The sequence below is a fragment of the Lygodium microphyllum genome, chromosome 2 (assembly GCF_053477565.2).
Source record: "Lygodium microphyllum isolate KBCC chromosome 2, Lygodium_microphyllum_v1.1.10, whole genome shotgun sequence".
In the NCBI taxonomy this organism is placed as follows: domain Eukaryota; kingdom Viridiplantae; phylum Streptophyta; class Polypodiopsida; order Schizaeales; family Lygodiaceae; genus Lygodium; species Lygodium microphyllum.
Window position 1 is genome coordinate 45,703,678 of NC_141136.1, and position 25,448 is coordinate 45,729,125.

Here is a 25,448-nt window from a genome sequence, read left to right on the forward strand (position 1 = left end):
GTCATGTTCTCATGATCCAATGTCTTGTAATTCATAGGAAGTTGCATTCCCTACAAAATCTCTCAACGAGGCTCATGGTAACATATTTATGCCTCTATCACATCATGCTAGATTCCCCTTGAATACTCTTTGCAGCTTCTTTTTCTTTCTGACTCTTTTGAGCATCAAAGTCCATGGTCTCATTAAAATAAATTGTTTTTTCATCATTTCCCAAGGCTTCAATGTTAGATTTGAGAGAACGTGACAAATATATCAACATCCCTTTTCACAAAGTCCTTTGAAATGTTTATATTTTCTTAACCTAACTACTTTATTAGTGCTAGGAACCCCAACTACACAATGTTTGCAAGAGAATTTCATAGGCTAACTAAAAAAACACATCATCTTTTTCTCTATCCTATGGGAGGACTTTGTCATGGTGGGTGATCTCCTTCTCCAATTGTTTATTGATTCTATTTCAATCTCTATCAAATGGTCAACATCTATCATGAGCAATGTGGTTTTTTAGTTAAAGCTCTTCAATACTTCTCTTTGATGTGTAGACATACTTCTTGTCCTTTTCCTCCTATAGAACCTTAATCTCCTACCACAATGGTATATTTGTGTGTCAATAGTCATTCTTATTCTATCCAATGATTAAGATCTATCCTAAAAAATATAGTTTTACCCTCAAATCGACAACCCAAATGATTTGGTCTATTGAATGCGTATGTGAAGGTTAGCGATTCAATCTAGTTGGGTGGCTCCTAGGGGGGGTTTTCCCCAATGTGTGAAGCTGTTACCTGTAGTGATTCAATTTAGTTGGGTGGCTCCTAGGGGAGGGTCTTTCCCCAATGTGTGAAGTTGTTACCTATAAGGGTAGAAGAAGAGCTTGACTTGCAATAGTTAATGCATTAAAAGTAAAGTGGTTTTATATTTGAAGCTCTTCAATGCTTCTCTTTGATGTATGGACTTTATTATCTGTTGGATTCTTTCTCCCCAATATCACCTTAGTCTCTTGAGATAATTGTGTATTTGTGAATCAATATAGCCATTATTTTAGACTTTTGTACTCATCACAACATCATATACTTGCATGCACTGCATCAAATATGGATAATAGTCTAGTAGACTATCCATGTCACCCAAGGATGCAACAAAACTAGGAAGGTCCTTGAAACTTGGGAAAACACGTGTCATTTGAGAGTAGATGAGAGATTCGATGGGGATGCACAACGAAAGGTGGTTGAGACAAGGAGAGGCTCAAGCTTTCTTCATTCTCTTCTTCTTCAATATTCTCCAACCATATCTCCAACAGTCCACACACTAAAATGGTATCCTCAAAAGATAGATACCCCAAACTTAAGGACACTTTACATACAACAATATGATAAGGCTTAGACTATGTTTTAGACTTTGGCTTATTTCTCAACACTCCCCCTCAAGCTCAGAATGAGCTTGCAAAGGTAATACTCCAAGTGCACTCCTGAAGTATTCAAACTTATCTTTACCTAATGCTTTGGTAAAGATATCAGCAACTTGGTCATTGGTCTCACATGGACCAAGTCAATCTCTCCATCAATGACTTTTTCTCTAATGAAATGATAGTGCACTTCTATGTGTTTTGTCCTTGCATGGTAGACTGGGTTCTTTGCCATGGGTTCTTTGCCAACATAATGCTACTAACATTGTCACAATACATAATAACTCCACCATCAATCTCTATCCCCATGTCATATAGGATCAATCTCAGCCATGTCTGCTCACATGCTGCCAATGCAATGCCTCTATATTCTACTTCAGTGCTTGATAGAGCAACTGTAGGTTGCTTCTTACTGCTCCAACTTACCATGGCTGATCCAAATGAGAATGCATAGCCACTAGTAGATCTTCTATCCATAGAGCTACATGCCCAGTCTGCATCTGAGTATCCAAACAATATAGGCTTGATTCCTTTTTCATAAAACAGCCCAAATCCAACTGTCTTCTTCACATATCTAAGAACTCTTCTTACTACATCCAAATGTGATTTGCATGGTTTCTGCATAAACTGACTTACCAATCCAAAAGCGTAACTCAAGTTTGGTCTTGTAATGGTCAAGTAGATAAGACTACCAACCATCTTTCTGAACATAGTAACATCCTCAACATAAGATCCATCATTCATCAACTTAGCATTTTGATCCAATGGTGTATCAACCGGTTTGCATCCTGTCATGCCATATTTTTCCAACATCTCCAATGCATATTGCCTTTGTATCAGCCATATACCATGAGGTGTGTCAATAACCTCAATACCCAAGAAGTATCTCAACAAACCAAGGTCCTTTATATCAAACTCTTTATGTAACCCATGCTTGACTTCAATAATCTCCTTCTCAAGTATACCAGTAATAATGAGATCATTAACATAGATGACCACAACAACCATACCATCTTCTGTATGCCTCACATAAAGTGAATAATCAGCTTTGCTCTGCTGAAATCCCATACTGCATAAGAATTTGCTGATTCTATCACACCATGCTCTTGGTGCTTGCTTCAGTCCATATAAAGCCTTCTTCAACCTGCATACATAATGTGGGTATTTTGGATCCATATAGCCCTCTGGTTGATCCATGTACACTTCCTCTTCTAAGTTGCCATTCAAAAATGCATTTTTCACATCCATTTGATAAAGCCTCCAACCATAGAAGTCAAAGCAATTACTGATCTTACTGTCGTCATTTTAGCTACTGGACTGAATGTTTCTTCATAGTCCAAACCATAAGTTTGTGCATATCCTTTTGCAACTAGCCTTACTTTATACCTTTCAAGAGAACCATCCGACTTACATTTGACCTTGTAAACCCATTTACATCCAATGGACTTCTTGCCATAAGGTAGCTTCACCAAATCCCAAGTCTTGTTTTTCCTTAGTGCATTCATCTCTTCATCCATTGCTTGTCTCCACTCTTTGCTCTCTACTGCTTCTTCAAAGCAAGTAGGTTCCACATGTTGTACATAAGAAACCATGTATGCATAATGCATCTTCATGAACCCATTATAAGTCAATCTATCAACTGGATACCTTACCCTTTCTGACCTTCTCAATTGAGGTGCACTACCGTGTGTCTCATCTGATCTAGCATGTGGTGGCACATACTTTCCTGCCAGGTGTTTTAACATGCGAAATGCCATACTCGTCATCTATAGATTCATCTTCTGAACTTTCAGTCATTGGTCTCTTACCTTTTGCAACTTCTGCACTCCTTTGTGCATTTCTCAATCTACCACTCCATGGACTATAGCTGCCACTGCTTTCCACATTCTCTTGAGGTCTTGAAGCATCTTCCACATGCTAATTTTCAGCCTTGCTGTTTGCTGAAATTTTTCTTCCATAGCCATTATCATCATTGCTTTCATAGGAATCAACATCCACTGCAATTTTGGGCTTGTACTATGATTCATATTCACTAAATTTGACATCCCTGCTTATGTATACTTCCTTACTCGCTGGATCATAGCATTTGTATCCCTTCTTCTCATCAGGATATCCAAGGAAAATGCATTTTACAGCCTTAGGTTCCATCTTCTTTCTCAAATCATCCGGAACATGAACATAACAGACACATCCAAAGACTCTAAAGTATGCAACAGTGGGTTTCATGCCATACATTCTCTCATATGGTGACATACTATGAATCAAGGATATAGGTGTCCTATTCATAATGTGAACTGCAGTATGCACTGCTTCTGCCCAATATGACAATGGCATGTTCATTTGATTCATCATTGCCCTTGCAACCTCTGCAATAATCCGATTCCTCCTTTCAGCGACACCATTTTGCTGAGGTGTATACCTGCATGTCAATTGCCTTTTGATACCATGATCTCTCAAGAAGTCACAAAACTCATATGACATGTACTCTCCACCATTATCTGACCTCAAACATTTTATGTAGCATCCAAACTGCTTTTCAGCCATAGATTTAAATTCCAAGAACTTTTCAAATGCTTCACTTTTATGCTGCATAAAGTACACCCAAGTCATCCTGCTGAAATCATTAATGAAAGTGATATAGAATCTACATTTTCCGCTCATGGAAACATTCTGACATGGGCCCCAAATATCTGAGTATATTATTTCCAAAGGATAGCTGCTTATTCTCCCCCCTCTTTGGAAATGGCAATCTGGACTACTTGCCAAATTGACAAGCCTCACATACATGATCAAAACTCACATATCCTAAATGCGATAGACCACGGACTATCTGTTTTGATTGCATTTGCTTCAATCTTTGCAAAATAACATGACCAATCTGTCTATGCCATAATTCCACATCCTTATCTTGCCCATGTCCTCTCTCAACATACATAGAGTTTTGAATCACTGGAGTACCTACATCCAAAGCAAACAATCTCCCTTTCTTTCTACCATGAGCAATTACCCGAATCTCACCTGCAATCCTTGATCTATCATTTGACCAACCGATGCTAGGTTCTTAGTTATTGTGGGCACATAAAGTATATCACCAAGCTTGTTCTCAATCCCATCTTTAGTAACAAGTGGCACACTACCAATATGAGTAATTTTGTGTCATCACCAGTGGCAACATATTCATCATTCTGCACTTACTCCTTGCTATCAAACCACTCAGCATGATGAGTCATGTGGTTTGTAGCTCCTGAATCCAAAAACCAGTCATTCTCACGAGGAGGATGTGTCATGCTCCCAAGCACATGCTCCATAGAAAATAAATGACCTCTAGGCGATCCACCTCTAGGTCCATAACCTGTACCACCATAAGTGCCTGCCTAGTGGCCATATTGGGTCCTTCCATGACCCCTAGACATAGCATTCTGTTTTTGATAACAATCCCTCTCAAAGTGACCAAACTACCCACAATAATGACAAGTGCCATCTCTTTGTGAAGAAGGACTAGACCGTCCTCTACCTCTAGGGAAAGATCTCCCCCTGCCTCTATGCATGAAGTCACCACGACCAAAGTTACCTCTTCCACGAGAAAAACCATAATTACTACGACCAGGTGAAGAGCCACTAGCTCTAGATGAGCTGCCACGACCTCTCTGGTGATAGAAAACACTATCTCTACCTGCATTTTTGCCACTGCTAGATGCAATCAATCCCAACTTGATTTCTTATGTAAAAGTAGCAATCCAATAAGCTCCTCAAAGTCAGGCATAGAGCCTCCCCTAACAGAAATAGAGGTATCCAAAGATTTAAAAGCTGGTCCAAGCCCATTTAGTGTCATTGACACTAAATCATCATCATCAATAGGTGCATTAATGGATGCAAGGTCTTCTGAAATTTGCTTGATTTCTGCCACATAGTCACTGATACTGTGATTGCCTCTCCATGCACCATGTAATCTCTGCTTAAGTTGTATCTTATGAGCCTCTGTACATATTCCATACATTTTTTCTATGATTTTCCATGCCCCCTTACAAGTGCTTGCATTTTTTATATGAGGAATCAATGTTTCTGAAATACATATGGAGATCCAATGCAAAATCTTCCTGTTCTTCCCAGTCCAATCCTTGTACGCTTTCTTTTGCTCTTCAGTTGGATGTTCGGGAACTTCTGGACATTCATCATCACCTGTTATGAGATCCCATACACCTCTACCCATCAACCTGTAGGACTAAACACTATAGTTGTCTTTGGTCAATTTGTCCCCCACGATCTGAGTGATTTGTGTCGTGTCAGACATTATGACTGCTGCAAATTCAGAAGAAAACAACAATACAATCTATCAAGAAATGGTATTCAACAATATGACTGTCATACATGTGTCCAAAAACTGTCATATACATCCATCCATGATGCCAACATGTCATACATTCAGTTCCTAGCAAGAACCATCCAAATCGGATTCCACACAATGTCTGTATGACCCAAAATGCATTAAAACATGGGTATAAAGTTGACCACTTTTCCTGCAATTTTTAAATTTCTTTTGGCTCAAGTCTGTCAAGCAAGGTATTTGGTTTTTCTTGTAGATTGTGGCATAGTCTGGAGTCCTGGACTGTATTTATGGCACTTGAAGCACACTATCCCTGCACTTGGCACATCTACAATGGAACATTTCATCCATAATATTCTGCCAACAACAAGATGTGGACCTAGCCTTGCATTTCTTTTCATCAGGACAGCAGCTGGCTTCTTGGTTTTATTGTAACGAGTTACAAGATGTCACTCTCTCCTGCTGTGATGAGCACAGAGCAACACAAACTCTGTATTTTCTTAAAAGGTAATGATTGCTGATTATCCCATCAGCTATACTTGCAACAAACAAAAACTGGCAAAATATAGGGTTGACCTCCAAAACTGATCATTGCATCATAGGCAAAGATCCTCCTGCAGCTAAAATCTGTTGCTCCAGCTATAACAAAGTTTCTAGCTTGTTCTTGACCACATAAAACTCTTGCTTTATCTGTTGCAAAGCTTGTAGGCACCCTTACCTTGGTTTATCTGTTGCAAAGCTTATAGGCACCCTTACCTTGGTTTGAGCTGTTAAAATGAGGATGATGATGACAACGATGACTGTACTAGCCGCAACTCTCTCTCTCTCTCTCTCTCTCTCTCTCTCTCTCTCTCTCTCTCTCTCTCTCTCTCTCTCTCTCTCTCTCTCTCTCTCTGTCGGCAACAGTGAGAAACAATGGCAGGTGCTGATCATCGTCTTTGTACTCCCCGTATCGATGAGATCTTTCTACGCAGCCTCCTCTTCTCTGCTCCTCTCTCTCAATTCCCACGCCTTCTCGGAGGCGCACTGTCTGGCGCACTCATAGGCATGTTTGATGTAATGGGAGCCTTCGCAGTGCAGTCGCGGGTGCCATCGTGACTAGCAGACCTTGTCTGAAATACTTGCTAAGGCCCTGCTCCAAGGGTGGCATGTCCAAAAGTCCATCGATAAAAGACTATGCCCTCAGGCTGGAATTGAAGCTTGCTATACATGTGTGTGTGTGAGTTTGCCAATCAGAGACAAAGCTCTTTTAACCCATATCAACTAATCAAACACGGCATGATGCTCTGACAATCCATTCAGCTCAAAGAAGTATTGGATAGTTCAGTTCTTCTTCTTGGCCTGAAATCTCATGTATTGTCAATTTGGTAACTCAAATCAGAGCTGATTGAGTTCGTCTTCCAGATCTTTCAAGCATTCAGGATTGCTTTCAGGAATTGGGCTTATTCCATTCGCAATACAACATAGATGGGTTCTGAAGTGCCTCAGCCCTTTGTGCTCCATGTGACGGGTTTCAAGAAATTCCATGGTGTAGATAAGAACCCAACAGAAATCATTGCACTTGAACTGCAAGATTATGTAGAGAAAAAGGGTTTGCCACCAGGAATGAGGCATTAGGGCAAAAAACGCTTCAAAAATGGCACTTGTAAGAAAGTGATTAAGTTGCTAATTAGTTGAGGTTTAGGAAGAATAAAACCTCTAAATTTGGTTGTCCAGATGTGATTAATGAGAGAATATTTGGTTCATTGAAGAGGTCGGCCATTAATTGCCCTCATCTTTTAATCTAGGTCGGGGGTCACCTTTTCGGCCATTTATTGTCTTGGAACTCGAGAGATTTTGTATTTTTGAGATTTTCGTACGAACTTCACATTTGTTTGCTCCCGCATTTTCTTTCTACACACTATTCTCTTTTACCATTCCTTTTGTTGCACTTGCTTCCTATCACTGTGAGATTCTTGCTCAGTTCATTTGCTAGAATGTCTAGCAATACTACTTCAAATAACACAGGCGCAAGCACACGTAAATACAAGCTATCTATTCAGCTAGATCCGACTTACACATCTTGAAGAAGTATACATCATCGAGTATTGATAGATGAGATTGAAGCCAACAGGTTGCGAACACAAGGAATGAAGCATATAGATTTGTGGGTGGATGGAAATATCTATCCCAGGGATCCTTCTACAGGTAAACCACCTCCTTTTTTGAATGTCCATGACTATATAAGATATGCTGGAGAAGGTTACAATGGAATGCTTGGCTACCGTATGAGGTTATACTCTGCATCTTACACATATATAGCTCAAATGCACGAAATGAAAAAAGCACTAGAAACTACACAATCAAATATTTTAGACTTGACAAGTCAGATTGATATTTTGAAAAATGTTAACAAATCATTGCAGGATAAGCTAACACGCTTGAGAGAAACTCCAGTAGGATTTAGAGAGAGGAAGAGACCATTAAAAAATATAACCAGCTTGTGTGAGAGAGCAAAGAAAAGGAGACTAAATCTTACAAAGAAATATGTCTCTAACATACTAGGCATAAATATCCGAGAGAATGAGAAAAGAATCAAACTTTTGAAGGAAACCATGAATAAGAAAGATATTTTGAGGATTCTTAAGTCACCAGAAAATGTGGATTTGAGAGGTCCAACTCTCAGAGAGTTAGTGAAGGATTTAAAAGGCACAGTGAAAGCAAATGAAATCGTAGAGACATGTGATACTGTGGGTATAAGTCGAAAAGGTTATCGTGCTATCTCTGGATTATGGTTTAAAAATCTTAAACGCAATAGGGTAACTATATTTGGATTGCCCCGAGCCCTTGCAGTTTCGACTGCAAGAATTTCCATGAATCGCAAGATTCCACATGTTTTTGGAGATTACATTCACATCGAAAGGTCTATGTCCTATGAAAAACAAAAAAAACAGGCAATTTTTTATTACAATGAGTTTAACAATATATGGGTTGATCTAAAAAAGGTGCAAATTGCAATGGTTCACATGTATAAAATCACAGTAGAAGAAAGTTATGGTGTTCTAAAGTTTGCCTTGAAGTTGGATGAAGCACAAATTCAAAAGGGACAGAAGATGGAAAGAATTAGCATTTGCCTCATGAACATGGCATTGGACCATGGCAATGGTGAGGGCAAAGCTCCATTGCATAAGATCCAATCCGAGATGGAGATTTGGTGGATTGGTGCAGCCCAGGTACCAATTGAAAATCATCAAATGTTGAAATGGTTGTTCAACCATACAGGTATTCCAAATATCATTAAGTCTCAAAGTGAAGGCGAAATGTTGGTAGTTGATGGGGTTGGTAAATTTAATGTGGAATGGCATATGAGTGCTGATTTGAAAACTATCAAATGTATGCTTGGAATATGTAATGGTGCAAATGCAAAATATCCTTGCATTTATTGCATGGAAAGTATTGGATCCAAAGATTGGAGTAGTTTGCGACCAGTAAGAAGAGCCCCAAATAGAGACTCTATAGATTTGAGTAAATTTAAAAACATAGAAGACATCTGGGATCCCATTCTTTCCATCTCTCTTAAGAATGTTCATATTTGTACTTTGCATGCAGAGATTAGAATAATCGATAAGCTTCTCAGGTTGCATCTTGACTACGCATATTCCATTAAGCCATTATCTTTATCAGATGAGTGTATTGATAAATGCGAGGCATTGCTATCGAAAATGGGATTTCATGGGGGCCAAGTTCACTTGAGAAAGGATCCAATACTTTCAGGAAAAACAAGAGATATCTTGGCTGATGTCTCTATGGGAGGCTCAAAAGCTAGACGATTCTTAGGAAACCATTCAGGAAGGCAGGTGAATGCGGCTTGGGAGTGTTGGAGAGAGCTATGTGAGATCACAACAAATGTTGCAAGCACGCCGAGGCTTGCGTTTCTTAGAATGGAGGTCTGGATACACCTTGATGTTTTTCTGAAACTCCTCATGCAACATAAGACAACATATACATATGCGGAAGAGTTCAAAAGATCAATCACAAAGCTTGTTCAGGCGATAAAAGAGGCATGGAAAGAAAAATATATCACTTTTTATCTGGTAAAGTAATAATTATTTAATATGGGCTTATTTTGATAGGTTTTTCAATTGGTATAAAATTAGTGTTACTTTGTATTGCAACATATTCTTCATATTCATGGACCTTTCTTTGTGGAGGAGCATGGCCCCTTAGCAACTTATAGTAACCAAGGCATGGAAAAATCCCACTATCAAGCACGCACAAGTTATTTTCGAAGCACAAGGCATGGGGGAGGAGTTACAAAAAGCAATGCTTTGGAGGAGCTATTCAACTGGTTTTTTCGACGACAACTTCAAAGAATGCAAATAAAAGATGGCAATGACACATGAGCAATCGCACTTTTATATATAAGAAAGAATATATACAAAGCTAGTTTTCCAAAACTCTCACATTCTCTTCCTCCTCAGGAATCTTTCCTCTATAACGTAGAATTTTTTTTCTCTTGTAGTCAGCTATAGATTTTACATCAATTCGGTCTGCAGCTAAGGCGTAGGATGAAAACACCAAAAAGTATCTTGCTCTAGAAGCAGAGTAACCTGGACCGTAGCCAAAAATCCTAATTGCTGCAGTCTTTTCCAAAAACATTACTTTGTGGGTATTATATTGTAATCCTGAGAAACCTAGAAGCCTTGTAAGAGCTTTAATACAAAGTATGGGCCATGCTGCATCCTCTGAGAAACTACTATGAAGTACAAAAAAGGAATCAGGGTCAATCCTAGCCAGGTAGTGGCCGAGTGCAATGTCTTTGAATGTGTTACTAGCAGCTCTCGATCCTTTGCCACGCCCCAAGAAGTTATCTGTATCAGCAATCTCCAACTGCAAATAAAACCCATACTGAATGAGCATGAAATGTAAACCTACCAATGTGTAAAAGCAAATTCAAAATTATCTTACCACTTGATTTTCATCGTACTCCAATTTAAATGGATTCCATAAATTAATTGATGATGCTGTCTCATTGGTGTTAGTCAATTCTTTAACATATTAAGACTCCTCTCTTCCAAAATTGGAAATCTCGAGTTCGCTTTGAATGCGATCGAAGTCCTCATCAGTAATACTCAACTCTTTCTCAGCTTCTTTGGCCTTTTAAAAACAAAGAGAGAGGGCCTCACCAGCATCAATAAACTTATCGTCTAGAGTTTCTTTATCAAGTTTGAGAATCTCTTCCTTTGATTCATTTTCTGTGTCAATTATCCCATTTGCAACATCAGAAGCCTCTGCAATAATTGCTAGACAATAATCTTCCCTGAGATTAAAAAGTTTTTGAATATCTGACAGTAAAATGTACTCCTTGTCCTTGAAAGGTATAGATGGTAGGGAAGGAACAATATGGTGAGAACTCTCATCAGGTTGAGGGTTTGTATCTCCTTGCCTCTCCTCAATGATAGTCTCAGCTTTGAAGTGAGCAACATCCAAATTCTCAGCAATAGAAGCCTCAAAATCTGTATCTACAACCTCCTCTGTTTCCTTTTCATCTACCAGATCATCTAACATGCAAAAGCTGGCAGACTTTGCTCCTTCCAATTGTTGCTCCTCAGCTTTCACAGGGTATTTGACAAGGGTGAAAACAATAAAAGCAGCAGATTTTCTCATCATCTTGCAGTTTTTGGAATGAGTGGAGCAAAATATGTCTCTTGAATAAAACCTCTCCAGAGAGTGGGCACCACACTTTTTAGTAAATACTGACTTTTCATTTCCTGTTGACCCAATGGGAACATGGACATATTCAATTGTGCCAACTTCAACAGAAGGACCTGCAAGATTTTCAAACTCCAAAAAGTCCTCCAAAATATATTTTTCACAAGATTTCAGAACTTTGTCAAGGTCCTATCAGGATTAAACACATTTTTCACAACTCCATAGAATGAGAGATCCATTCCATTCTGAAGGATAAAATCAAGTAGCCTCTCTGATGGAGTGATATCAGTGAGCTCTGATACTCCTTGACCTCTCATTACCGACGTTCGCTTCCCTGGAGATGTACTTGGCATTCTCACATTGGTGGCAGAGGATGGAGAAGAAAAAGAATGCATAGACTCATCACATGTTGATGCCCTTGAGCCTTTTGAAAGCCTTCTTCTTTTACCAGTTCCTGGAGGAACTTTGGATCCTAGGAATTCTATGGGTTCAGACATGTTTACAGCTTCTGCCGATACGGCGCGATAAGAGAGAAACGATTCAGACGGATGTGCCCCCTCGCACCGTATCAGTGATTCCAGCAACAAGTGAGAGAGCCACAACGGTGGTCACACGAGCTTGGGCACTATGAGCTTGGGAGGAAAGCTGAAAGAAGACTCTGTAGAACCTCCAAAATGACATGAAGAGAGGAAAGCGAAGAAGGCAAACAGTCGCTCTCGCGCCGTATTAGGATAAGAAACAGAGGTCCCGAAAAAACCGAAAAAAGCCGTACGGATAAGGAACACACCCTTATGTAGGCGCGAAATTATGCCACCTGGCACTATCCGTTGGTCTTCGACACGTAGCAGTAGCCGTTGGCCAACACGTGGCCGATAACCATGTGGCAAACACGTGGACCGGTCATTAGTTGACACGTAGCATACTGACCATAAATGCAGACACGTGGCACAATCAGTGTCGGACACGTGTCCGACACGTGTCATGATTGACGTGGGTACATAAGGGGTTATTTTTCCTATGTGTATACTTTTCATTTCTCGAGCTCTCCCGCCTTGCTTGCTGATACGGTGCGATACAAGTCTTGAGTCTTCTCCGTTTCTAATCTCTCGCATTGTATCAGTGGTCTTTTGGCTGAGTCCTTGCTTCGCTGGTCAAAACGAGGTGTGCCGATACGGAGCGAATACCATCGTTCCAGGCTTTCGTAACCTCCCCCTCGCGTCATATCGGCCAATACGGAGCGAGGGCGTCCATACGCTGTCATCGTTTCCTCCATATCGCGCCGTATCAGTATTGTGGTCTCACCCTTGTGTCATTGCCAATACGGAGCAGGTTTCGTAACCTCCCCCTTGTGTCATTGCCAATACGGAGCGAGGGCGTCCATACGCTGTCTTCGTTTCCTCCATATCGCGCCGTATCAGCATTGTGGTCTCCAATACGGAGCGAGGGCGCTGTTCCATTCTCATCATTTTGTTCATATCGCGCCGTATCGGAATTGCTCATTTCGTCCCTTTTCGCGCCAATTAACCTGTTGGGTTTACAGATTTTTGCTATTTCAGTTATTGTCCTTCTAGTTGTTATTTTTGCTTTTCTGGATGGCAAGGACAAAGAAAACTGCAAGAAGAGTGTATCTGGATGGGAAGGACAGTGGGGGTAGAAGAAAGTTAAAATTTGATGAATCTGAGGAGGAGCCCTCTTCCAAGTTTCCTGAAGCTGGGCCATCACATGCCCCAGAGCATTTTACCACAGAAATCCCCCCTACACCAGGTGTTGGCCTAACATCTTCCATGAATGTTTCTTCTCCTGAAGTTGAGGAAGCAAAGGGTGAGGCTTGCCCTGTGAAAGATTCATCCCCTACAATTTCACCTGAGCCTACATCTGCTGAAGCCACTGAACCTCCCAAGCCACAAAAGAGAAAGAGGAAGTCCAGGTTCTTCTATATGCAGAGATGTTTCAGTGAGATCAGGAAAGCCCAGAGAGCTACACAGCATGTCATTCCAAAAGCTGCTTTTATAAGGGTCGTTAAAAAGATCTCTGATAGATTGTCTCAAGTGGCAACTGTCTCTGGTCTAAATAAGAAGTGGCAACTCTCAGCCATTCTTGCCCTGCAAGAAGCCGCAGAAGATTTTGTTATTGATTTCATGAACGATGCTTACATTGCTGTCGCCCATGCTCATAGGATCACCCTTATGAATAAAGATTTCAACATCATCAGCAGAGTCAAGTATAGGTTTGACAAAGTGCTGAGGCGCTTGCCTTCCAACGATCAAAAAGCCCTTGAAATCCTTAACATTCCCCCAAAATTGTCCAGGAAAGAGAAAAAGCTAAATGTTGAGGATGTTACTCACCTTTACTCTACAAGGGGTGCCACCCAGCAGGAGTCTTTCTTGAGTGAAAAAAATCAGGAGGTGTTTGAAACTGAAGACGATGTTTACAAGAGGAAAGCCGCATCACTTGCTCCCGTCAACAGCGAGAGGATGGGCAAAGTGTATGGGCAGATTCTTGTGAATGTTTCTGCGGAACCTGAGGAGGAATATCTTAGTATATCTCCCGAGGACAAGCCCATGTTGGAAAAAAGGGATGTCCAACTATCTGACTCCGTGGTTTTTTATTGCATAAGGTAAGGCTTATATTTTATTTTTTTTGCGTAAGTTAAGTCTTATAGGTTCAAGTATATTTTGGATGAAATTTGTATTGAATAGCTTTTGCTATTGACTGTAGGGCATTGGTCTCCTCTCTCACTCTCGATATCCGAAGAACCATATATATTGTTGATCCACTTCTCTCTGTGGAACTATTTGCAAAATCTGGTTCTAATATTTCACCGTTTTTTCGTAGCTTCGATAGTGTGACAAATTACCACATCTTTTTCCCTTATGTAGAAAGGTATTTTTCTTTTTCTGTAGAGGAAAATTTATATTCATTTTCTTTCACCCTTCTACTCACCTCTTTTATGAATTTGCAGAGGGCATTGGAGTCTCATCTACATTAATTGTCTTTCAAGAGAAATTATCTTTATGAATTCTCTTAGCGATGTTCATGGTCAAGCACGAATGTATGTTGAAAGAAAATTACTTACTTTGATTTTATTTATAAAAAATATTTTGAACTTACAAAGCTTCCTTTTGCAGTGCGGGTAGACTCGTTTCTACATTTTTGGATACAACATACGAGGATCTTGCTGATCCTCAAAGGCCTTATACTTTTCTTCTACAAGAAGTTCCATTGCAAAGCGATGCGCATTCTTGTGGATGGAGAGTTATCTCAAACATTTGCAGAACAGTGGATTCAAAGTTGTTACAAATAGAAGGAGTGAATGTAAGTTAATTTCATTTGATGTTTGTGTAACCCTTATCATGATTTCTTTTCACTAACTTATAACATTTATTCTTACAGTGTAGAGACTATCCTGAATCATATGTTTGGTGGATAAGGGAGAGATGCATTGAGCTGATTCTAGACAAGGCAATCACACCATATGATCCTGACTCCCCTCTTCCTCCCAAAACTTCAATGGCCAAGGGCACAAGCAAGGGAAAGGGCAAGGGAAAGGGTAAGGACAATGGCAATGGTAAAGGCAAGGGCAAGGGCAAAGGCAATGGGACCATTCCTGTAGAGTCTAAGAAAAAAGGAATGCCAATGCTCTCTCCTCTGAAATTTGATCCATCCCCTCTTAAGCCCCAAGAAAAGAGACTACCTGTAAAGGTGAAATTTTTTCAACAATCAAAGAAAGGCCCTGTGAGAAAAAATATCTTTGAAGAAATCGATAAAGAATCAAAATAGCAAACATAATCATACACGAGCCTTATTATTTTAGCTTTGTACATTTATATGAAATTTTTGTACCTCATTGTGTAATGAAAATTTTCACTTATAAATCGAATGTAATGTACATTTTATTTATACACATTCGAAAGGCAACTTGCTTCATGATAGCTTATGAGTTCCCATTAAAAAATATCTTAAGGACAGTCTATTAAGATGAATTCCTGCCAAGTTTTCATTCTCAAGGCTCAAAACTCACAATTGTGGGAGACAAACAACTCGTACAAAAGAAAGAGCGCTCGGCTCTTTTACCAATTGTTACACCATTCACTTTAAACTTATATCTAGGGGATGTATTGTCTAGCAATTCCAAGGTATCCCTCACATCTTTCAGACTCCAATTGGAAGTAACATTCACCTTCTTTACTTCTTCATGCGGCAAAACGTGCACCGCAAGTTTATATGGTGTGTAATCTGTATCGGAATCCAAGGGAACCCAAATACCCAATCTTAGTTTGTATCTCCTATAATCAAAGCCCAAAGCAAGAGTTTGGCGAGGGATACTGTAAGCCAAAGCCAAGGATTGAGGGCATGCACTGCACCTCAAGATATCACCCTTATGGTCGCACTCTCTAGATTTCCAATGCGTCCTTATAGTGTTGTCCAAATCCTCTTCCGAAAAGTTTCTACTTAGCCAGGATACCTTAGTTCTTTGTAAATTTGCTGTTTTGAAGCAAGCCACGAAGATATGGAGGGGTACAAACCATGATAAACGTATTCTTCTTGAGATCCTTCCAGCTGTCATGGACTTTTTAATATCCTGAGATATTTTGAATTTGAAACTCTGCACCGTTACCTTGTCAGGAATCTCCCAGTTTAGAGATGAAAGACTTGGCAATGGCAAATCTTCGATATTCCCATACCTATCCGCTTTAGAGGGAACCACATACTGTGCATAATATATAAAAACCTTGCATTCACTAAAAAAAGACACAGTTTGATCGGCATAAATAATGTCTGCCAATACCTTATGAATGGCATGGAAAGTCCCACTTAGGCTTTCCACAGGTTGCCATTCAATACTTGTTGATGGAAAGATATCTACAATGATGAACCGTTTGTTAGAACTTGCATAAATGGAAAAGAATTATATACGTTATTCAACTTATAACTTACAATGTGTTTGTTGGGGAACACGTTCGTTTGGAGGCAAGTGCATATCCTTGGCCATGTAAACATGTTGCACCTTGACAAACCAACCTTCGGGCATAATTTTGAAGGCAATGATAAGCCCCTTCCAGTGATGTTTTATATCATCTCGTTTTCTTCTTTTCACCTTATGAGAACCCTTGCAAGATGGCAGCATGGTAACCCAATCATTTACAGCAAAGGTTTTGGGCTCAAAATTTCCATCTACTCCCTGGCTATAGACTATGCAAGAGTGTATTAAACGAGAAGGGCGCCTGGAGGAAGCCATGAAAAGAATGAAAGCGCAGAGAAAGAAGCTCAAAGAGGGGTGAATGAACTAAAAAGTAGCGCCAAGTACCCAAATGAGTATGTATTGGGCGCCAAAAACAATATTGAAAGATCTCCCGACTTTCAAAAAACTCATTATTAATTTCATCACATCTCTGTCACGTATTTTGTCAAATTTGTAAGTAAATAATGTCTTTGGGACTCCAAAACATGTCAGACTTTAGGGGTTTTGGCTAAAAAAGAAGAGAGAATCACGAAATGGACTCCACTATCTCTAAAAAAGAGGAGACAAGAATACCATATTCTTGCACACGTGGCGAACTCTCTTTGGCCCTTTCTTTAATCCCGTGATTAACAAAAGTACATTTTTTGAAGCGTTTTTTGCCCTAATGGTTGGCCACCATCACCATTCTTGAGACTGCTGGTAGTGGTGGCCTCCCTGCTCTCCTTAACCTGTTAGATTCAGCTCTGATACCAGCTGAGAGTAGATGAGAGATTCGATGGGGATGCACAACAAAAGGTGGTTGAGACAAGGAGAGGCTCAAGCTTTCTTCATTCTCTTCTTCTTCAATATTCTCCAACCATATCTCCAACAGTCCACACACTAAAATGGTATCCTCAAAAGATAGATACCCCAAACTTAAGGACACTTTACATACAACAATATGATAAGGCTTAGACTATGTTTTAGACTTTGGCTTATTTCTCAACATCATTAAGTTTGGAGGGTAGAAGTCCTTGAATGCACATACATATCTCATTACAAGATGCTGGCCAAAAAAGTAAAATTATTCATATCATAAGTATGGTGCAAGGAACATTGCTTTATAGAACCATTAACAAATGTCAAAAGTTGTGTGCTTCGGTCCTCTACAAGCTTCCAACTATGGGTCCTTTTTTTGTTAGGTTAAGCTTCCAAATATATGAAACACTTGTACATAGCTTTAACAGACATAACCAATATTACCTACATTTGTACATGCTAGAAAGACACTAATTTCCAACATAGAGATCAAATTGTTTTGGAGCATGTGCAAACATTGAAGGTTGTGTTAGTACAAAAGATAGGTGGAAGGATATTTTTTACATATTTTAATACATAAAATCTTTGAAAAATACTTCGTCAATTTAGATGTTCAGAGTTGTGTGCTTCTATCCTCTACAAACTTCCAACTATGGGTCCTTTTTTGGCTAGGTTAAGCTTCCAAATAAATGAAACACTTGTACACAGTTTTAAAAGACATAACTAATATTACCTACATTTCACATGCTAGAAATATAGTAATTTCCAACATAGAGATCAAACTATTTTGGAGCATGTGCAAACACTAAAGGCTGTGTTAGTACAAAAGATGGACAGAAGGATGTTTTTAACATATTTCTAATACATAAACTCTTTGAAAAATGCTCTATCAATCTAAACAAATATATACTCCAAATAGCCTTATTGGAATACAACATACTTAATACTGTGCTTGGAATTGATTGGCAACTAGCTAGGAAAGAAGAATATCTCCTTCTTAACATGGATTTTGAGAAGGCCTATGATCAAGTTTGTTGGGAATTTGTTATACCTATTTTAGACAAGTTTGGATTAGGTTACATGTCTTGTAAGATGGTGCATGCTTTGTTTACCAACACTTCAACCACAATCTCGATGAATGGCTACAATTATGGAAGTTTTGAGTTGGAGAGAGCAATAGATAGGAATGTCTACTTGCCCCACTCTTGTTTGCCCATGTTACATATCCTTTGCTTTGTAGCATTGACTAGGTTGTTAGGAGCAAAAGCATCAAATTTCTTCACCTCCTAGATGACCAATTTTTATGTGCATAGGTGTTTTCATATGACAACTCTAATGCCATTTTTATCATAACATGAGAACTCAAGTAGTCTCTATCGCAGATTTATGAAGGATTGGCCTTCATTTGAAGCTCAAAGTTTGGCAAAGCCAAATATGAATTGCTACCTCTCCCTTGGAATGAGAATGAAGATTGGATTTCTAGTTTGGGTTTTTATATAACACCTATAGGCAAGGAGATACACTACCTTGGATACCCAATAATTGTTCATGTTACCCTCAAACAATGTTTGGAATGGTTTAGTGAGAAGATGAGTAGTAGAATTAAGAGTAGACTTAGACATCATCTAGGACTTGATTCTAGGGTTGTTCTACTCAAAATCTTTCTATCCCCAATGATTATATTTGTGTCTATGATTTTCCTATTTTCTATCTATCAATATAAGAAGGTGGAGCTACTTTTCAAGTAGTGCTTATGGAGTTATGGTGAAGAAAGCTATTGGCATATTGTGCTTAGGAAACAAATGAGAGTTGCAATGTATCAAGGTGGACTTGGTATTGAACCAATTAGGGGAAAGTTGTTAGGCTTTCTCTCACCATCCTACAGAAGATGAATGGAGAGGAGAACCATGGTCAATCACATTGTCCCATTGGATTTCCTTGGCCAAGGTTTCCAATAAGACATGACATGACTACAAGTGGCAAGACCTCACTTTTGGGGCCAAGAAAAGATTGAGATTAAGGAATCACAAGCAACTCACTACTACTTGTCAATGCATGGAAGGAGCTCACTCCTAAGCTTTTGTGGAAGGGAGTAGATAGAGGTAAACCTAATTGCTCACTCTATCTCAACATCTTGCTCGCCAAGTTTACTTATGCAGCTGGAAAAGTCATTAAATAAATTCCAAAGGATTGACATTTTGATATGGTATATGTGACGAGGCCAATGGGTGCTTCTACAAAGTGGATGACATCTCGCATCAGCTAGGATTAAGTAATAATGAGGAAAAGTGATTGGCTTTGCTTGATTTGTTGGAGATGCAAGGATGCATTGTTTACTGCTTTCTTCTTTGATTTCTGGCTCAAAATGAAATTCCGAGTGAACGAGAGGCAAACATCTTTCTACAATAGAGAATAGGAGGAAAGACATGAGAGAGCACAATGTTGGCTATTGAGGATGGAGGAGCGTGGAAGAAGGTAGGCCCATGTGCCACCATGGAGACTCGCAAGACGCAACTATAGGAAGCTTTAGATGCTACTTCATCACTTTCAATCAATGTCATGCTCTGGAGGTTGGTATCTAACAAGCAGGGACAAGCTGTCGAAATTCAAGAATATGTTTGCACTCAATGGAAGAGGGATGGAAGATATTCACCATGTCATTAGGGATTGCATTGAGATGTAGCTGCCGTGGTGCAAGATCGCATTCAGTAGTCCATTAAAAATAGATGCTACTACGAGACAAACAAGACTACTCAAAAGTGTGGGCTGTTTTGGTCGGTCATCGTAATGTGCTTTAGATTAATGGATTTGTTTGTTTCACCATACCTATGTATTGGTGAATAAGAAGGTAAAGGTTACAACATGAATGCTTTTTGCATTGTGCATATCATACATATTTTTAGCATTGTGCACATTTGGAATAGTTGTCAACCTCAACCCGAGTAAATTGTGTGCAACGTCCAAAGAATTGTTCATGCCAATTTCCCAACATCTTATAGATCATTGTCCATAAATCTTTCACCATCAAATATGTAGATAGGTTAAAACTCACTACTAGAAGCATTTTAGCACATCTTTCCAATTGAGTTCTCCATGAACCTTTTAAGCATTTGGCTTAGCTCATCGAGCGTGTGATTACCCATCAGATACTAGAGTCCAACCTACTCAGCTTAAAAGCTTGTCTCGCCATTTTAACTCTAGAGTCACACACTAGTCCCCAACCAACTTCAATTTGAGCCATTTGGGTCAAAAGCTAAATTGCAAGTGTGGGCCTCAATCCAATGCCAACATCAAGATGAAAACGTTTTTTTGCCTCAATCCAATGCCAACATCAAGATGAAAACTTTTTTTTAAGTATCTCTCTTAAAAGATTGATCATGATTTGGAGATCAGATCCTCAACTTGAAAGGTACGTTATCTCACATGTTGCTATATACTTTTGCATGAATCTTTATTGATGCTCATACTTATTCTCTACAAAAATAGCCATTTTAGGCAATTAAAGTTCAAATTTCATGCCAAAATTTTCAATCTTGCACTATCATTATGATTTTGGGGGACTCAAAAAATGACCCTAGTTTTCGCTTGACTAGTCTAGAGACCCATATTTTTAACCTCAAACAAAAATTCTCCTAAAAGAAAAGCACTAGCCTTAGGGCCATCTTGCCTAATCATAATCTTGTTATTGTGGTGGTTAAAGGGATTCGTCTATTGTTGTTTTTAGTAAGATTGTAAGAGATATTTCTGCCTTGCTTAAGTGACTAAAGAAATAGCGACATGTTCAAAGTTTCCCTTCGACTCTAAAAGAGAGTCAATTGAGCCTAAATATTGTAAGAGAAATTTATGTTCTCCTTATGTGGCTAAACAAAAAGTGGCAAGGGTTCAAAGTTTCCCTTAAACTCTTAAAGACAGTCAATTTGTAAGTCCTTGTTTTGGGGGGTTTTGCATTTTGTAGCACCCTGAAAGCACCTCAAAGTGCAAAGGTTGTTAAGTATTCTTTGATAGAAATACCAAATAGCACATATGTTAAATAACCCCACTATCAAATTAGGCCACCAAACTAGATGTCAAACGATTAACAAATGGGTGAGGCAAGCCTTTTAACATTAACATAGTTCTTGACATGATGCACATTTAGATTTGATTATTGGCCCCTAGACACAACAAACATAGACCATCAAACTGGGGGGTTCACAATAGTGGCATCATGCATGTTGATGGCATTATGAAGGGGAATAGATTGGCTATCCTTATTCAAACTAGACAATGGACTCCGTATAGTGTAGAGAGAGAGAGAGAGAGAGAGAGAGAGGACACTAGGACCTCTACATAAGAGAGAGATCTATGACGCTAGGACCTCTACATACACTATACTCCCAAGTTGGGCATAGGTCGAGATATATATATATATATATGTGTATATGTATATCCATAGAGGGTGAATGTGTGGATTCAGGTATTACGTGTGAGGCGAAGATGATGATTCACTGGACGGGGAAGATGACGACCTTGCCGACAACTCGGCCAGTTTCGAGGTAATTGAAGGCGTCGACGACTCGGGAGAAGGCGAAGAGGCCGACAGGGTCGATGATGGGCTTGAGCTGGCCGGACTGCAAGAAAGGGTCGAGCCTCTCGAGGCCCTTGCCGCTCGCCGCCAGCACGTACGGCACCACCGGCGGCTTGGCCCCGAAGTCCGCTATCGTCAGAGCCGCCCCTCCCTCCTTCATCGCCTTCGCCGCATTCGCTCCATCCCCTACATAATTGTCGCCACCCCACCGTCAATCAAATTATCATATCATATAACGAACTATTAATTAGTTTATCCTTGATTGCATTACACCTACTAATAATAACATCCCCCCATCACATCTCCAAAGTAGCTAATGTTCCCCACTTCCCATGGCACAACCTTTTCTTCCATACAAGCAAAGTTGCTCATGCTCCCCACATTGATGTTAACTTTGTCCCCATAACACACAAACTTCTCGTTGGGCTGTGAAAATCGAGCCCCAATCCACAAGGTGATGACCTTTGTCCCCATAACACACAAACTTCTTGTTAGGATGTGAAAATCAAGCTAACCCTTCACCAATCCACAAGGGTTCATCATCGATTATATCACATGGCTTCCTGACCTAGAATGTGGGATATACCTTAAAGCATTCCTTTTGAGGTGTCTCTAGAGATTAATATTTTGAAAGTACAATCATCTTCTTTTAAGTCGTCCATCCTAGTCATGTGTATGCATACATGCATCCTTTCCCTCCAATATATGTAGAAGAGTACTACATGCACATGTTTGTAGGTGTGCACATGCACACGCTGTGCATGCACGCGCACACACATGTGCACATCCACATATGCACACAAACAAAAAATACACCTCTTAATACCCCATGCATCCAAAATCTGAGTGCAAAAATATAGTTTTATACAAGCCTTTCTTTTGTATTATCTATGAATAATAGTACACACAAAACATAAACAACATAGAAACACTCGCTACATGAACTATATAGATGACTTAAATAGATTTCATCTAAACCTACACATGTAGATCACTCATCTTTCTCTAGATGACTTAAATAGATTTAATCTAAGCCTACACATGTAGATCACTCATCTTTCTCTCTTCTTCTAAGAGATCTTGGTAAAACACAAAGGAAACACACAATCAATATGCATCGTCCCTTTTTCTTGACCTATTGTTGCAATCAAGGTTATACTTACCCACTGTGTCTAAAACAAAGTCATATTTCTCTGGTAGCTCATAGTATTTTGATTGCGTGTAATCTATAGCCACATCAGCTCCCAAGTCTTTCACCAATTGCAATTTCTTTGTGCTTGCTGTTGTAGCCACTAAAGAAGCACCATAGACAACCTTGGCTAACTGCATGAATCCACAACATAGAACTAGTCTTAGTATCAACATAGGCAACCTTGGGTAACTATGTAAATCCATAGCATATCAACTAAATTTAACGCCCATTAGATAATGCACTGCTAAATATGTTAAACCAACATTTTAATCTAAATCATATTTTGTTGAAAGTCAATGACATTTGACAACTTGATATACTTCCATTTGGAAAACGTACTAGCGAATCCTTCTAAGAACTTACTCCCGCCCACGCTGGGGGTGCATAATGGTTCCCAACCAATTCAAGCACCGGCTGGGAATCCATATACGAACTTGCTTGTACATGTAAATTAATTGTCAATATATGAAATATATTTTTCATTGCATTGGAATAATCTCTATGAGGGAAGAAAAAAATAACTAAAGAATTCCTGAGAATCTTGCATGAGGGAGTTTGGTGCGAAATTTGCTCGGCCATATTGCTTTCACCCAATGGTGGCCCAATAAGGTTGCAAGTTGGAAGTCAATTACAAATCAAGGCGTCGTGTAAACCTGTAATTTTGCAAAGTAGTTTCGCACCCGGGCTGTGAACTAGGTCCTGGTGGGAACAGGGGCCTAGACGACATATGAGAAGCTACAAAAGGGCGATTTCCGAATATTGAGAGAGTTCATACATCATACATTAGATTAGATTAATCGAAACGTGATCAAATTCTATCTGAAAGCTTCATACACTTTGTAAAATTGTAGGGCGGAACAGTGCCCTTCTTTGCTAGACTTGGTAGTAGAGTTAAAAGTTAACCTTGGGTTTTTCTGTAACGAGGGGGTAGCAAAATGACGATATTTATTACCTGGATGGCCAGGGTGCCAACTCCTCCAGCACCGCCAAGGATGAGAACAGTCTGGCCTGCTTTGAAGTTGGCCATGTCGAAGCCTTGTTGCGCGGTGAGGAGAGCCAGGGGCAAGCTTGCAGCCTCCGCAAAGGACAGGTTGGACGGCTTCTGGGCCAACAGCTTCTCGTCCACGTTGGTATACTGCGCCAGGGAGCCCACTTGCTTGGGCTTGCTCACTGCGTGCTCTGACAAGTCACCGTACACTTCATCACCCACCTTCCAACGTGTCACTTGCCCGCCCACGTGGACCACAACACCCGCCACATCATGCCCCGGCACATGCTAACCCCCATCATTCCATCAACAATCAAGTTTTAGTAGACATAACATAAAAGTTATTCCATGTCTCTCGATGAAAGGTTTAATAGACCATTCAAAATTTGGAAAAAAAAAACCTTCTGAAAGAAAATCGAGACCTAGAATTTCCTCTTCAAAAAGACGTAAGTTTAGCTGCAACTTGGATTTAGAAACATGGCAAAGGAAACCAATTGAGGCTTTTACATTATTTTTCTCAATGTCAGATGAGAAGCATCCATGTATGCTTCAAGGACATCCCAAATCCCAAATTTTTAATTCGAAAGGGCTATACTAAAGCGTCAAGTTCCTTAAGTGAAGAGATTGGAAGGGTAACATGAATACACAAGGACAACTGTGATTAGGAGGGTTACCGGGAATGGGCAGTCATTTTGCTTGACATAGCCAAGCCTGCGTTTGTAGTCGATGGGGTTGAGGGAAGCGGCGGAGACCTGGACGAGGACCTCGTGAGGGGCAAGCTCGGGCACCAGGAAGTCCTCCGCGAGCTCCAGGACCTCGGGTGACCCGTACTTCCGGTAAAGCCACGCCTTCTGAGACGGAGGAGCCGCCATGAAGTGCGCGTCTGAGAGAGAGAGAGAGAAAATTATGCGTGTGTAGCTAATTGAGAGGGAGAGAGAGAAAGAGAGAGAGGTATATTAGTTTCGCTCACACAGACGGACAGACACAGAGAGGGCCTCCTTACACGTTTTCTTTCCCTTTTAAAGACACAGTTTCAATGTCCAGAAAAACCATCCGGTCTTCAACCTTACCAGATGCAACCCGCCCACGGTTTTTGATCCATGAAAACTCCAGAATGCAATGATTGATGACCTCCCCTTTCCCTTCCCCCACCACCACCACCACCAAAAAGCGCACAGGCCTAGCCTTCCATCAACCAACGTCGACTCTGCACCATCACAATTTACTTTTTTTGAACCGAGGAAAATCCATTAAAATCTGAAAAACCCACAAAAATCAATTCATTATTCAACCCTAAACGTATTTCGCATGCCGAACCAGCGATTGAACTGGTCCGGTATCGGGATGGTTTTTGGGTCACATGCAATGCTCCCCGACCCCGGACCCACCCACCCACAACGTCTAATGTTAAAATGGATTGCAAAATGTTTAGAAACTTCCAGAATTTTAAGCAAACTCAACTTAAAATTAAAATAAATAGTTAAAGTTAAAAATCTGCTTACACATCACAAATGAAGACCTAG

General features: G+C 40.0%; 2 protein-coding genes across 2 annotated transcripts; both read right to left on the reverse strand.

The window, feature by feature from the left end:
• Positions 1-5,624: 5,624 nt before the first annotated feature.
• LOC148039690 (uncharacterized) lies at positions 5,625-21,112 on the reverse strand. Its single transcript, XM_087662117.1, has 3 exons — positions 16,356-21,112; positions 15,492-16,280; positions 5,625-5,701 (listed from the first exon to the last, which is right to left on the reverse strand). Exons 1-3 carry the CDS (start codon positions 16,654-16,656, stop codon positions 5,625-5,627), a joined length of 1,167 nt encoding a protein of 388 aa, XP_087518243.1. The 5' UTR covers positions 16,657-21,112.
• A 153-nt stretch (positions 21,113-21,265) lies between these two features.
• LOC148039691 (2-methylene-furan-3-one reductase-like) lies at positions 21,266-24,926 on the reverse strand. Its single transcript, XM_087693071.1, has 4 exons — positions 24,600-24,926; positions 23,890-24,213; positions 22,909-23,068; positions 21,266-21,931 (listed from the first exon to the last, which is right to left on the reverse strand). Exons 1-4 carry the CDS (start codon positions 24,795-24,797, stop codon positions 21,663-21,665), a joined length of 951 nt encoding a protein of 316 aa, XP_087549197.1. The 5' UTR covers positions 24,798-24,926; the 3' UTR covers positions 21,266-21,662.
• Between the last annotated feature and the right edge of the window lie 522 nt (positions 24,927-25,448).

Coding starts and splice junctions, on each gene's coding strand:
- LOC148039690 (XM_087662117.1), bottom strand. CDS start 16,656: ATGGCTTCCTCCAGGCGCCCTTCTCGTTTAATACACTCTTGCATAGTC. Junction 16,281..16,355: donor TGTTCCCCAACAAACACATT/GTAAGTTATAAG, acceptor TCATCATTGTAG/ATATCTTTCCATCAACAAGT. Junction 5,702..15,491: donor AGTGAATGGTGTAACAATTG/GTAAAAGAGCCG, acceptor CTGAATTTGCAG/CAGTCATAATGTCTGACACG.
- LOC148039691 (XM_087693071.1), bottom strand. CDS start 24,797: ATGGCGGCTCCTCCGTCTCAGAAGGCGTGGCTTTACCGGAAGTACGGG. Junction 24,214..24,599: donor AAAATGACTGCCCATTCCCG/GTAACCCTCCTA, acceptor GATGGGGGTTAG/CATGTGCCGGGGCATGATGT. Junction 21,932..22,908: donor CTTTGTTTTAGACACAGTGG/GTAAGTATAACC, acceptor ACAATTATGTAG/GGGATGGAGCGAATGCGGCG.